This window comes from Hibiscus syriacus, unplaced genomic scaffold (assembly GCF_006381635.1).
Source record: "Hibiscus syriacus cultivar Baekdansim isolate YM2019G1 unplaced genomic scaffold, ASM638163v2 tig00110013_pilon, whole genome shotgun sequence".
Taxonomy (NCBI): Eukaryota; Viridiplantae; Streptophyta; class Magnoliopsida; order Malvales; family Malvaceae; genus Hibiscus; species Hibiscus syriacus.
In genome coordinates, this window is record NW_024062563.1 from 3369303 (window position 1) to 3385436 (window position 16134).

The following is a 16134-nucleotide window of genomic DNA, read 5'->3' on the forward strand; positions in this document are numbered from 1 at the left end:
AGTGGATCGATTAACAAAGATTTTCTGAACTGTTTGCCATACATCAACTGCGGTTTCAGCTCCTACAAAATGGGGCAACAAGGGATCACTGATCGTAGATAGCAACCAGGACGCAAGAGCACTGTCCTATGCAACATAGTTTTCATAGTCTTCATTCACAACACTAGCACCTGATTCATCAGCAATTCGAGCCGGCGATGGTAGTGATTGTCCATTGAGCAGCCTCTCTAACATGTGACTGTGAACCGTGTGCAATACTTGTTGTTTCCACAACAAGAAGTTCGTTTCATCCAGCAAGATGTTGATCTTCTTATGTGTGAAGATCTTGCTACTGCGAGCAGCTTCCCCGAATTCGAAAGCAATATTGCTACAATCACCCATGAAGGCAACAATCTCCAGGATCAAAAGGCGGATGATACCGTATTATGATGTATAAAGAAGACTGAAATCTGTAAAGAAAGCTTCTTAATTCTTCATTAATGAGAACATGGTTTACATACACATAACAACCAATTCCCTAAGCTGGTAATCTGGTATAACAGAATACTAACAAACTAACTGCACTACATTCTACACACAGCAGATTACTTCAGCAGAATTCTAGATTCATTCTAGAACATTTACTTCAATACTACCTATCAAAGAAAAACCAAAGACGATGAAACAAACATTGAGATATTATAAAATGGGTGAGAATCGGAGCAACAGTTGTTGGATCACTTTTGTATGTATTTTGTGTTCGTATCTATTCTCATATCATATTTGAAGTTACGAGATCGAGAGATATAGTATAAGTAAAAGGCTTATTAATATAAGCAAAACATTCAGAATCCAACCATTTATCATCTACCACTGCTAAGCCCTGATTTATTCTGCCTCTTTTGCAGTGCAGGTTGAACCACTGAACAAATGGAAGCCTTTTGCTTCTTTTGTTTTGCACCAAAGATAAACGGCCTCAACGGCACGTTCGTTCGAACTTCCGCCGAGCCGCTGCTGTGGCGGCTCTTCGAACCCGACAGTCCCCAGTCGTCACTCAACTTGGACAGTGCCCTATCTGCATCACGCTGCAGTAATGTCGCTAGTTCCAAACCAGCTTGTAATTCGTCGCCAACCCTCTTGTTCTCCTGCTTCATGTTCAATATTTCGCCTTGGAATTTTGCTGCCTGAAAACTCGTGAAACTGAACTCGTCATCTTCGGTACTCGCTTTCAGTGCTTTGGTGATCTCCTATTGGATTTCCCATTAAGATGCTGACCTGTTCTTCAGTTCTTCTTTCAATGACATTCCCTTTTCGATCCACTGATTCAGTTCGGTCTGCATTTCTCTCAGGTGTTTATATAATGGTCGGACGTCTGAAGTTGCCGAGTATTTAGATGTGCTACTTCCTTCGTTCTTTTTCCTTTCCTACAGTTTCATTACCTCTGCTTCTAAATCTTTAACCCCAGTTTGGTACTTTTTTACTTCGTATAATGTTAAGCTGAATCTGAACCAAAACTCCAAGTTCTCTTCCAGCAGTTCGTCATGTCGGTTCGGAATTTTTCTTCGATGCGGGTGTAGGTTCAGGGTCCTGAACCGGCTTTGGGAGCTTGATCGAATCTTCGTCCTCTTCCACTTTTTTCTTGACCGGTTAAGGTGGTTCTGTTGTTTTTGTTTCGGGCTCTCGTGATTTCTCGAAACATTCTAGGGATTCATCTTCGTTCTTTGGCTTACCGATACCGGTCTGGCCTCAGATTAGTTTCAGACGTAAAGATCGAATCTCTTCGTCTTTCTTGGCCATATGGTTCTTCAATTCTTTTAACTGCAACGTTATCTCAAAGAGTTCTGATGATTTGTTTCGACTTCCATGAGCTTCTTCTTGGTTTCCTCCAAGGTCTGAGACAGTGCAGCTGATTCATGTTCTTTCAAATCAGTTTTGGACAGTGTGTCGGCTATCAGTGATGATGCTTGTCCAACGACTTGAGACATTGCTTTCAGATAATCAGATGTTTCTGAAGTCTCAGAACTTCCGTCTCCTTCATTTGCAGATTTCGGGACGGAATGTAGCTCTTTCGATGCATCGGCAGCACCTTCGTTTGCATCTTTCGGGACGGAATTTAGTTCTTCGATGCACTGGCACCATCAACAGTGGATTTTACAGCAGAATTTACTCCTTTCGATGCATCAGCATCGACAGTGGTAGATATCAGGGCCTGTTTCGGCTTCAAGAACTCTTTCCCTGCTTTCGCCTTCTTTGGCTTCTCTTCCTTTTCGTTCTTCGGCAATGCCAACCAGCTTTTCAGGGCTTCTAGATTCTCAATCAGCTGCACATTATGGGAAAGTTCATCAAGATTAGACTGTGCATCTTTGAAGCTTGTAGATTTGTCTTTTGGTTTTCAATACTATGGTTCCAAATCCTGAATCCCTTGCCACTTGAGCTCCAAGTTGATTATCTTCATCTTCAAATTCTGGTTAGCCTTACCTTCTTCTAATCTCTGAATTAGGCCTTAAAGTTCATCATTTTTTTTTAACTATGAATAAGAGCTTCCTAAGATGAATTCGAAGTTTTTAGGCTCGTCACCTTATTCATCAGCACATCAATCTTCTTGGAACGTCCGCCTCGGAATCATCTTCTCCGGCCTCTGACTCCGTATTGTGGGCGATATTATGCACATTTCTTTCCTTTTTTCCGCCCTTTCTTCTGCGATTTTGGTCATATCCGCTGCGGATACTTTCGAAAGGAACACTTTCCTCAAAGCATCCACCTTCCCCCTTGCTGCTGTGATCCTCTTTTGTTCGACTTCGGCTTCGACCGCCGATCTCTTGTATCTCTTTATCAGCTCCTCCAATGTCTCTTTGCACGACTTAAAGCGGTTGTGGCCATCAAATTCCGGGCTTCGTTGTCTTCAATCACCTTACCTTCACCGAATTCATCTTGCAAACTATTAACTTTCTGTTGCTCTTCTTTGATCTCATTCTCAACTTCCCAGTACTTAGCCAATCTACTCTCATAAGAACTCTTAACAAATTCCTTCTCGGTCTGCAACGCCAGGATTCGTTTCTGAATCCGAATGATCTCATCGATTCCCTCCTCCTTGGTCAGACCGGAGGACTTGTAAACGGACGAAACAGGCTGTTTCGCCACTTTCTTCTCTTGCACTTCTTCTTCGTATTGGTTATGAACTTCAATTCTTTAATGGGTTGCTTAGGAACACTGGGGGCTTTGCCCATGTTATCGGAAGGCTTTTTCGGGAACCTTGATGGGCAATTGAAGTAGTCGTCATCGTCCAAGCCCCTAACTTGATCGAGACAAATTGCAGCGATGGTGTTGTTGGCATTCTGCAGCTCGGTTGATAAGTGATCATATCGATCAGCTAAGGCACGGTAAGCTCGGAAAAATTCTTCCACAAAATTTATGATCTCAGGTCTCTTTCTGTAATACATTTCGGCTTTCTGGATAAAGGAGTCTCCATCTTCTTCGATCAGTTTAAGTACTGCAGATACATATCTGCAATTTTTCCACTTTTCCAAACTGGAATTCTTTTGCATTGGACATATTCAACAAAAAGAACACAAAAAACCCAGAAATTCTTACATTAATAGATATATATTACCTTGAAGGTTTTGCTCCATCCATTTTGATTGCTTTGTTCTTATATGGCTAGCCATCCACCATGAGTAGGCATTGCTAGCAGCTCTTTGCAACATCTTTGCTTACTTTTTTTTTAAGAACAAAATCACCAAAACAGTTTGCAGAGGAAAGGTTTGTTTTAAGGTAAATTAAGACCCCCCAAGAAGCATGCAAAAAAAAAAAAACTCTTTTTATCTTCCAATAAAATAAAGAGTAGACATGGAAAGCTAATCAAAGAGAAAATTTGGGGTAGATAGAGGGAAGAATAAGATAAAATTTGTCGTTGTGTTTTTTTTTTTTTGGTTTCATTTGCTTTTGTTATGGAATCATGGAAGCGAGCAAGCCTCGCCCCAATTATATCCTTGAGACAACGGAACTTTCTTTGTGCCATGTTTTTTTTAAACAATTACAAGAGAAAGTTAGTTTAAGAGTTTTCAGCCAGTGACCTTCCTCCACGTGGCGACTGTCTTTTTATCAGGGTGTTCACAGTTCTCGGCTTGGCAATTAGGATATTTTCTCTCTTTTTTTTTCTCCCATTTAACCCACTTTTTCTATTTTTTATTTAATAAATAACATGTTGAGATATTATTTTCTTTTGGAGATAATGTTAAGCCATTATCCCCAAATTTAGGGCTAATCATCTCCATTATATATATATATATATATCCAATTGAATGACAAGAATTATCACAGTAGAACTTGAGCTGAAAGCAAAGTTGATTTCTTTTACTGCATATTTACAGCATAATTATTTACAGAAACTGAAAAACAAGAGCAACCATTTTCTTCATGTTTCCACTGGAATCTAAAGCAGATCATTGCCTCTTGCCAGTACCGGACACCTTTTCTTGCATTATGCGCAAATACTAGAAATGTGATCACTTCAAGAGTACCTTCGGCTGAAATATTTATGGATTTCATCTATAAGGAAACCACTGCTGGATGGAGTCCCTTCCCTCTGCATATTTGTAACCAAAATGCATAGAGAATGTTAGTATGCATGAAGAAATCTTCAGCCTGCGACAAGAGCACCGATTTTAAACACGAAAAATCCCAATTCAGCATGTACAAACATCTTTTAAAACATCGAAACACTTGAATCACACATCTTCGAGTTCAACAGAGTTGAAGATGATAAGTCTAAAGCTCCAGTCCGTGAAATAGAAAGTTCTCACACAACAGTACACTGCGAATTGTGATTGAAAATGTTTTCAATACATATGCAAAGCTTAACCAAATACAAATAAATCGAGCATTGGGAAACACAAGTTTCTTCAGAGTTCGATCTAAGAGTCCATGAAACATCACTTAAAACTATAATGGGTCGTTCGAGAATAAGATTGCAACAAATGGTGCAATAAGTGCTCCCTACACTAATCCTGCAGAGCTTACTGATACATTTGGACAAGTTGCATCAAAGATCACCTTCCAGTTCCTTTCCATCTGATGCTTTCAACTCAGACTCCAACTAAATCAGACCGTAATGCTCGCGCAAAGTACACATCTGCTGACGCGATACAAGTTCTACATGCTAGAGGTTGAGCTCAATGCTCACCAAGTCTAAAGAACCATGTTAAGTTAAACAAATGCAAATGTGAAGCTCCAGTTTTTGTCGAAATGTCTGTCAATCAGAGGCTTTCCCTAGTAATGCTGCCCGCAAAGGATTTTCTGTGAATATAACTTCCCATCCAACAGACATCCGAACATATTTAGACATCGATATGAAATATGATACTCTAAGACTGTATCCCACATTCAAGAGAAAAAAAAATCGAAAAATCAAACATTCCCATTTTGTACCCGTATCCGACACACACACAAAGTCCAAGTAACAAAGTTGTGCAATGATCATCCAGATACGCAATACAATACAACACTTATGAATTATGACACTGCCTTGCAAAATCTGTATCAACTTTAAAGTTGTCAACACCTTCAAAGTAGCTAGCACTGGTGTTTCAATCAAGCAAAAACAGCAAAAACTTACAATCAAGCATTGAAAGGAATGAAGAACAATCTCAACTACTTGATAAATATAGATATAGTCCTTTAACATAACATAAGGATTCAGTAGGAATAAGTTTTTACCTGAAGAGAAGTCATTGGAGAGATTCTTGATTGCACTCAAGAGATGGTTATTAGGGCCTTGTACAAGTTCTTTGCAACCAGGCTTATAACAAGGAACCAGCACAGCAAATCCACCACCATCATCATCATTAACTTGAAAACCAGGACCATGGGGTTCTTCCCATCCAATGGACCATTCTGGACCATCAGATTCATGTCCAGATAAAAGCAAACCATCCGATTGAACCACCCTTGTCTTCTCACCAACTGGCCACTTTCCCTTTGAAGGGGATATCTTTGTTTGGAATTTAACTGTGTCAGAAGAAGACGATGAAGAAATCAAAGAAGACTCATTTGAAATAAGCTGTTTATCTTTCTTCCCAACACTCCGAAACCACCACGGGAACCCAGAAAAAGAAACTGCCATTTTTTGTTGAAAACTTTCTACTTTTTTCTTGCAATGAACCACAACATTAGGAAATTATCAAATCGGGTTATTGAAAAAGAAAGATCAAAATTTGGAAATTTAATGATTGAATCCAACAATTTTTTTGAATCAAAATTAAAATCAAAAGCTTCTGAACCGAACTCAATTAGACTGACTTCAGCATAGATTTGTTTCTTTCAAAAAAATAATCAAACCCAGACAAGCTTATGATCCAATCAAAAGAGGTTTTATTTTTCGTCTACAGTTTTATGACCCTTTTCTCTTACCTCAAACTCGTCAAACCAAAGTTCATCAAAAAGTCAACAAACAGAAAAGCTCAAAATTTTACCAAATATTACAATTTCTACTGCGAGAAAAAGCTCAAAATTCAAAAGGTCGTTTCAGCGCTAATACGGCGAAACTAGAACCGGAAGAAAAAAACGTCAACTGAAGATAAAATACACGTTGAATTTCTGGTAAAAAAAGAAGAAGCTAGAATTCAACACACTGGACTGGAGATTGGAGATGGGGAGAAAGAAACTTTCAATCAAAGAAAAATTAAAGGGATAATCGAAAACCCTAATATTATCTCACACATTTCCATTTTCTTGTTTTATCATTATTTGTCCTCCCTACCGTGAAGAATAATCAAACTGGGAGAATTCGTATTCCACCATTTATACAGTTTTTTTTTTCTTCTTTTTTTTCAATCAAAGAACATTTGATGGTTGAGATGCTACGGTCTGAATAAAATATTTTTATTTTAGAAAAAACACAAAAAGATAATTGGCTAAAAGCTCAATATGTTTTTAACCGTTGATACAGCAGCAAGTGGACTGACATCCCTCCAAGTTTGCTTACGTGTATAGTGTAAAGTCCAATCAGTGTCTGACACGACCTCTAGCTTTGACACGTGTAAATCAGCTCTTGGTTCTTAAAGAATAATAAACATTTGTTGATTTCAAAAAAAAAATTACTTAATTATTTGTAATATTTTTATGAAAAAAATTAGAAAAGATATAGTTTTGTTTCAAAATGTATGAAATATTTTTTAAATTTTTTTAAAAACTAAAGTATGTAATTGATTAAGTATTTTTTAACGAATTCTTTTATTATTATTTTTAAAATTAAGCATAGAACTTTCAATTACATATTTTTAAATTAAGCATAGAACTTTCAATTACATATTAAGCATAAAAAGTTCTATGCTTAATTTTAAAAATAATAATAAAAGAATTCGTTAAAAAATAGTTAATCAATTACATACTTTAGTTTTTAAAAAAAATTAAAAAATATTTCATACATTTTGAAACAAAACTATAACTTTTCTAATTTTTTTTTTAAATATTACAAATTTCATAAAATTTCAAGTAACCCTAAACACGAATTTCAAATTTATCATCTCCACAATCGTCATTGGCATCGTCGAACACTTGCTAATTCATCATTGGACTATATTACTGGTTATTCTCTTGATATTGTTTCAATCCCTTAAATCACTAAATTTAAATATAATCTCCTTAGATCTTAAATTTATAATACCCTAATCTCTTCCTCCTCTAATCATTCCTTCCCTGTTTTGGAGGTGAGTTTTCAATCACGTGCCATGTAGATCGATTACGTACTTTCATATTTTTTTAAACTAATTTAATAAAAATTATTAATTTTTTATATTGAATTAAAAATTTAAATTATTAAATGAAATATTAAACAAAATTAGATATTTCACGAACTCAATACATGCATAAAAAATCAAAAGGAAGTTGAGGTGAATAAAAGACGATGATAGTATGGATTTGGCCTAATACAACAAAGAATACGCGCGTGTCTGATGAATTGATCACATCGGAAAGATATACATTTGGTTATTGACAGTAGATTTCAAGACCTTGTGTGGCTGAAAGACAAAAGAAAGGCCAGCTCAACCAAGATTTGCTTCATCAACTCTCTTCATTTTATCTATTACCTCTATTGTCCATTACTTCATTACTGAAATATCAATAATACAAGCCTTTTCTTATTTCTTTGTTCTCCTTCATCTAATAACCCATTTCTTCCTTCCCTAAAAAGAGCAACATTGAGTCAGTTTCATTTTTTTGTTTGAGTGTATTAATTTTAGAAGGCAACGTCTATTTTATAATTATACTGATCAATACATGATAAATTTATTTTAATTCGCGTAACATAGTTTCATTTGACAACATTAAATTTAGAAAATTAAGTTGAATATCCACCGTAAATCCTTCGATTATTAGGCTTATGACCCATCTCCTTGATGAATCGTGAACCATTTTCCTACTTAACTGTTTACTTGAGGGATCAACAAGATTATCTTGTACTCCAAAGCCGAGTAGTACTCTATATCTATTTCACACACTCATATTTAATTCAATTGTACATTCTATTATCATTATGGGCTTGTATTTTTTTTTTTGCACAGTTTGAGTCCCTATGAAACACAACGTGTGTAGGTTTTTTTACCCCATAAGAAATCTGAGTAAATAAATATTTAAATCACTCATCATTTTGTTTGACTAATTCGAGGGCTATCAATTACTTCAAAGCAGAGAGTAAAACATATATTTTATAAACTTCTACGAGAAATTTACTCCACACAAGATGGAGATATACTCACTAAAAGACTTTCCCACAACATTATCAATTACCTATTTTATATATAATATCTTTTAATGATGGCACAGTACTTCGATAAACTATGATTCTAAGTTATTATCCTCTCTAAACATTCAATAAAATACTTCAAAAATTTTAATATTAGTTACTTAGGTTATGGGTATATCTAATATAATCTGCTAACAACATAGCCAACATCAGGTCATGTTTAATTCACAAAAATACAAGATTTTCAATAAATTTAACATTCTGATTATTTTCTTTTCTAATTTTTATGCTAAAGTCATAGAAAATTTTTGCATTAATCACATCAAAACTAAAAAAACGTAAAAGGATTAACTTAAAGAATACACTAAGTTTTAGTAACTTTTAAACTCTAAGATTCTATCTATCTTACCTTTGATTAAAAAAATAAAATTTAAAGGATAAAACACTTTTAGCCTCATGGAATCACATAAAATTATCTTACTCATGCATGCGAACTAAGAATTTATATACTGCACGCGATCAAAATTCATACACAATTTTTTTAAACATAACGAGCATTCGAAATATTAGTCATTAATACATCATCAAGCAAAACATGAGAAAGACAATTCCAGCTATCATAGTTATAATAAAATGTGGTAGATTTAGATAAAACATAAGTAGCTAAGGTATGCCCAGTCATATTAGCTGAACGGCAGATCCCATGGACTTGCAGACCAGCATTTTCATGGAGTAATTGTCAAGCTTCTGTTAGATGATACCCTACTGTGGACAGATCCAAGTGAGTTGAGGTCAATTGCCGAACGAGGTTTTGTGCGTCACTCTTAAGTAAAACCTTGGGACAAGAGAGCTCAACGGCAAGGCAGAGACAGTAAGTAATGGCTTTGGTCTTTGCAATCCCCACATCAAAACAGTCGACCATATAGATGGCCTGGCAAGTGATAACTAAGCCTCGATGATCTCGAGTTATAATCTCCACTGCTGAACCAACATTAAGAGTAGAACAGGTTGCATCAACATTGATCTTGTAACACCCCGAAATCCTAGCCTAGGAGAACTAAGCTACATTGCCCTTGAATAGTTAATTACTTAAACATTAAGTGAGGTTAAAGAAGACAAATTACATGTATTATTGGAGGAAATAACATTCTCTTCTTTCTCCATTTGGTGACTGAAATTGAGAAAGAAAATTGAGAGAAAAATGGAGAGAATGCAAAGGGAGTATTCGGCCATGCATGCGTGGATTTCAAGCTTAGATTAACTAAAGAATTCACCTAGCCTACAAGTAAGCCTTTCCCTCTATTTCCATTCGAAATTTTAAGAGTTTAATTGAGTTGATTCTTAAGAAATTATAAGTTTGATATGGAAATAATTCCAATTGTTGGTGCATGATATTAGAAATAATTGATGGTCATGTTGAATCAAGTTTAAGAGAGTGAGAACCTTGCTAAATTGGACTATTATGGGTTATCATCTTGAAGTGATAACCGAAGGAATTATTCTTGCATGTGACCAAATTAAGAAATTTAAAAGGTTGTGTACCGAATTGGAAGAATGGTTGTAGGAAAAAGTTGCTAAAAATTGAAAACTACAGGGGTTTCTAAGAATTAAACAATATACAATACTGTAAAATTATAAAAATTTGATCTTAGAAGTGAATTTAATCACTGCTGCTGTAAAAATTCAATTAGGGACTGTTTTGAACAAATTGAAAAATTCGGGACTCAATTTGACAGTATTGAAGACTGGTAAAAATAATTGAGGATTGGACAGGGACCAGACTAAATAAATAATAAAGTTTGAAGCCTTCATTTGAGAGAATTCGAAGGCTTATAGGTGATACATGGGTAAAATAGTGGAATTGGGCAGATTTGGGAAAACTGTTAATTGGAGGACTTAATTGAATTGTTAAAGGTTAAAGTTAATATGAAAATACATGGAAGGGATAAAATTAAATAATGGTAAAAATATCTAAGACAAATTGATAAGGATTCTAGGTGAATTAGTTCACCAAAGTGCATTGAATTACAAGAGTTACAGATTGGTCTCTAGAAAATTGTCTAACTTCAAATGCAAAACTATAATTGTGTAGAAGGAATTAAAATATGATCCATACATGGTTGGAAATATAATTGAATTATCTTTCTGTAGGTATAAATCAATTAAAAATAAGATGAGTGAATTAAAAATTATGGACAAATTACTCTAAGGTGTACAATCTGCTATAACTGAATCTGTTTAGTGTCATGTTGCTTAATTGAAGTTGAATTGCTATTGTATTGATTCTTATGACTTTCCTATGTTGTGTATAAATTTATAGAGCAAGGAATTTAGGAAGTGGATTAAAGAAATAGGAGAGAATCCACTAAGGATAAGCAAAAAGGAATAGTAATTCAAGGCTAGCTAGGGTTGGGAATTAGGTCTCAACTACCCCCTTTTTATTTTATGTTCTATTGCTTATCAAATTGGTATGTTTATAAGTGAAATTAATTATATTGGTAAATTAAATTAAAGGGAAAGTTAGATTAATTAAGAATTATAAATTTAATGAATGCAAATTGAAATTGATTGGTAGTTAGATAATTACTTGCTGCCATGATTGAATTGGACTGTATATGTTATCTTAGTTAGATTATTGTTGCTACCATGATCGAATTGGATTGTATGTGTGATCTTGGTTCTTAAAAGCTTGCTGATTTATGAGATATAATCCTTGTTACAGTTCCATGTTTAAAGGCCTAAGGGCATATGGTAAAAATGCTTGAACTAATTGTCATTTATTAGTGTTTTACATTGAAGGATTCTTGACGAATAAGTAATTGAAACATGATGGTTTGCCAAATAAGATTCAAGTCCTTGATTAATATTTAGTCCAAGATAGAAGGGCATGTCTTAGAGTCTAGAGCTCAATTGTGTGTGGGAGACTACGGTCCAACACTATGATGCTTATTGGTGACAGGCAAAAAGTACGATATATGGTCTTTGGCGATAGTAGGAGGGTTGACCAGCACTACGGTGCAATTGTATGGAGAAAGTTGGTTGGAGATTTGGTTATCTAAACTAAACTATCAACCAAGATTTAAATTGAATGATAAGATTAAGTCGGAAGAATTATGCATATTTACATGAAATGCATAGTTCAATTATATATATATATATATATGTATGTGTGTGTGTGTGCATATAATGAGTGTTTCTTTCTTGTTCGAATAGAGGAAAGAATGTTATACATGTTGAATTGTTTAAATCGATTTCCATATAGATTGCATGAATACATATGTGGTGAATTGCTTCTTGTTCGAATAGAGGAAAGAATGTTATACACGTTCAATTGTTTAATCTGATTGCCATATAGATTGCATGAATACGTATGTGGTGAATTGTTTCTTGTTTAAATGGAGGAAAATTTGAAATGTATGATTAGTTGGTTAGATTGATTGCTAAATTACATGTATATGATTATGATTTTTCTTCTTGTTCGAAATTGATGCAAGATCAATTGAAGTGTTTAAATTAAATGCAAATCTAATAGATTGTATAATGACTCATGAAGCCAAAATGTTGATTGAATGTTAAAGATACTTAAATGGTAAAAGTTTAATAGAATTAAGTGTTACCTCACTAAGTACTTTAAGTATTTATCACTATTGTTTCTTTCTTTCCGAAACCACAGATTCTAGAGTATTCGAAGCTCAACCTTCATAGCTAATCAACCCAAAGGAAGATTACAAGTATGGTTTGTTTCGTTATCCTTGTACTCCTATTTTGTGGCTTAGCATGGATTATAGTGGTTCAAATCTCATGTATATGGAGGGTAATCAATTTGTTTATGAAATGTACCTAAGAACTTAATGAAATATTATTGTCTATGGAGTTAATAGACCCTTAATGTATATAATGTTAATGGCACTTTTGGAATATATATATGGTTCTATAAGAGTATCGTTAGCTGTGCATAATGGATTTTGAGTTCTAATGATCTTGATCATGTTTAATGGTCTTGGTAATGTTTCCAAACCTCGGTTTTGGTTTAGGGGTGTTATAGATCTTAATAGTATCTGTTGAACCATGCTTTTAATATTTTGATATACCAAAAATAAATATTTTAAAGAAAATTTAATATTAATTTCGATTCGGTTTTCATGCTTATATTTGATTTAATCGTTCGAATATAAAAACTCCTTTTAAGTTCAAAAACTCCATTTTTACTCCTTACTCTTTTGAAAATTCAACTCAAATATTGGAATTACTTTTTCAAACATTTTTACAAAGGTTTTCGGATTCTAATCATGTTAAAAATCAATTTTTAACCCTTCAATATCGATACTGCAAGAACAATACCGATATTGTTCATGTGGTACCGATACTAACAGTGTACAAATGCATAATAGTATTGATACTCCAATAGGAGTACTGATACTCTCTTTATATTTTTGACAATCACCAATTCCAGTAGGCTATTTGGTATCGATACTCCAAGTGGAGTATCGATACTCCCCTCTCACCAATTGCTAGATTTTTGTATTTAATGCAAGCAGTATCGATACTCCAAGCCGAGTACCGGTACTCAAGGGGTCTGGGTAGCATTTTTGCGGGAAATTTCATCCTAACGTATCTATTAACTCCTACAACAACCTAAACAACTAAAATTGAATGAAATGGTACAAAAACAAGATTCTAAATCATATGTGAAGATAAGAGATTATAGAGAAAGCTAAAGCAATCACATTAAGTCAAAATCAAGTCAACATTCTTCAATATTATTTATCAAGTGTTCTTATTTTTCTTGAATTGTGAAAACACATTCCTAGTGAGGTTTTATAAGTTTGCAATTTGTAACTTTCTCTTTGAGAGATTGTCTCAAGAATTTAGGGTATAATTCTTGAAAGAGTTATAAGGTTACACCTTGTCCTCAAAGGTTGATACAAATTAGTGAATTTATGAAAATCCTTAGTGTAGATAGCTAAGGAAGTGGATGTAGAATTTGATTTAGAAATTTGAACCTCTAAAATTCTTGTGTTTAATTTTTCATTTTTTTATTAAGCTTCCACCAAAATTTTTATTTGTCAATTCACCTCCTCTTCGTTATTTCATCCTCTAGATTGACTCAACAATTGGTATTAGAGCTAATCTCATTGGAAGTCTTAATATCCTCTTGAGAAGATCCTTGGAATAAGTTACTTATCTCCTATCCAATGGCCACTCCATCTACTTTCGGAATTTTTGGCGAGTCTTAATCCATATCAAAGCCTTCATATTTTAATGGTGTCAACTATTCTTATTTAACGAATGGAATGATGCTATTCATTCAAGCCACCAAATATTTGGTGTGGGATGTCATTACCGACAGAGCATCAATTCCTTCCAAGAGGCAAGGAGAGCTTGTTGTACCGAAGGTCAAGTCGGAATGGACCGATGAAGATTAAAGACTCATTCAACTCAATGCCAAGGCCATGCACATCATATTTTGTGCATTAGGCCCCAATGACTATAGTAGAGTGTCTTCTTGGTCAAATGAAAAAGAGATTTAGTATAAGCTTGAAGTCACACATGAGAATACAACTCAAGTAAAGAAGTCAAAGTTTGGAATTTTCACACTCAATTATGAGAATTTTAATGAAGGCTGATAAAGATGTTAAGACTATGTCGGATCGTTTTACCTCCATCATCAACGAGTTGGATGCCTTTGAGAAATTCTACACCAATGAAGAAATTGTGAGAAAATTTGTCAATAGCTTGTCAATGACTTGAGAATCCAAGAGGATGGCTATTAAAGAAGCCAAAGACTTAGAAGTTCTTACTCTTGATGAACTCATTGGGTATCTTCTCACTCATGAGATAAGACTCAATTACGAGGAAGAGAAGAAGATGAAAAAGAATAAAGTTGAGATTGATCTCAACTCCACCAAGAAAGAGGGTGATTCTAGTGTGGAAGAATATGAAGAAATGACAATGTTTGCCAAAAAAATTTAGAAGATTCATGAAGTCCAGCAAAGAAAAAAAGATTTCAAATAAAAGAAGGTTTCAAGAATGAATCTAAGGAGAATGACCACTCATTTGTTATGAGTGAAAGAAACCCGGACATATCAAGTTTGAGTTTCCTCGGTTGAAGAAAAATGGGTCAACCAAGAAGGCACAAAAAGAACATGTAGTTATATGAAGCGATGAAGAATGCTCTAATGAAAAAGAACAAGAAGTAGCCAACTTATGTCTTATGACCATCGAGGGAGAAACTAAGGTAACCTCTAGTGCATCCAATTTAAATGAATATTCTTTTGATGAACTAAAAAAGACCTATGATGAATTGACCTTAGAAATTGATATCATGCTTTCAAAGAATAATAAAAATATTTCAAAACCAAAAAACAAAAATGAACTCTTAGTTAAGACCAATAATGAACTTGAAAGTAAGATGAAAGATATGCAAATCAAACTTGATGAATTTGAAAAGAAAAATCAAGATTTGCATAAGTTACGTTCTAAGGTTCATGATGATCATCAAAGAACTTGATGATCTCAAAGCTTATTTTAATAAGGTTGGATCAAATCAATTTCAAAAAGGTTAAACTTCTAAATCCAATTACGTTAAAAATAACTTTAGACAATACAAACATAAAGGTCCTCCAATAGGAAAGTTGTTAGGAGCATTTGGGTCCCCAAAGGACTCATTGCTACTAAAGACAATGATATCCTATAAAAATAGATACCTAAGGGGACTAGATTATTGGGAACTGATGCCTATGGACCCAAAAGAATTTGGATACCGAAAATCAATCTATATTTGGGTACCTAAGAGTAAAACATATATTTTATAAACTTCTACGAAAAATTTACTCCACACAAGATGGAGATATACTCACTAAAAGACTTTCCCAAAACATTATCAATTACCTATTTTATATATAATATCTTTTAATGATGGCACAGTACTTCGATAAACTATAATTCTAAGTTATTATCCTCTCTAAACATTCAAGAAAATACTTCAAAAATTTTAATATTAGTTACTTAGGTTATGGGTATATCTAATAAATCTGCTAACAACATAGCCAACATCAGGTCAAGTTTAATTCACAAAAATACAAGATTTTCAATAAATTTAACATTCTGATTATTTTCTTTTCTAATTTTTATGCTGAAGTCATAGAAAATTTTTACATTAATCACATCAAAACTAAAAAAACGTAAAAGGATTAACTTAAAGAATACACTTATAAGTTTTAGTAACTTTTAAACTCTAAGATTCTATCTATCTTACCTTTGATTAAAAAAATAAAATTTAAAGGATAAAACACTTTTAGCCTCATGGAATCACATAAAATTATCTTGCTCATGCATGCGAACTAAGAATTTATATACTGCACGCGATCAAAATTCATACACAATTTTTTTAAACATAACGAGCATTCGAA

General features: G+C 34.0%; 1 protein-coding gene and 1 pseudogene across 1 annotated transcript; both read right to left on the reverse strand.

The window, feature by feature from the left end:
- Window positions 1-842: 842 nt before the first annotated feature.
- On the reverse strand, window positions 843-3835 carry LOC120212435 (annotated as a pseudogene).
- A 497-nt stretch (window positions 3836-4332) lies between these two features.
- On the reverse strand, window positions 4333-6200 carry LOC120212436. The gene is made up of 3 exons (XM_039210737.1): window positions 5695-6200; window positions 4539-4564; window positions 4333-4470 (listed from the first exon to the last, which is right to left on the reverse strand). Exons 1-3 carry the CDS (start codon window positions 6098-6100, stop codon window positions 4333-4335), a joined length of 570 nt encoding a protein of 189 aa, XP_039066668.1. The 5' UTR covers window positions 6101-6200.
- Window positions 6201-16134: the final 9934 nt, after the last annotated feature.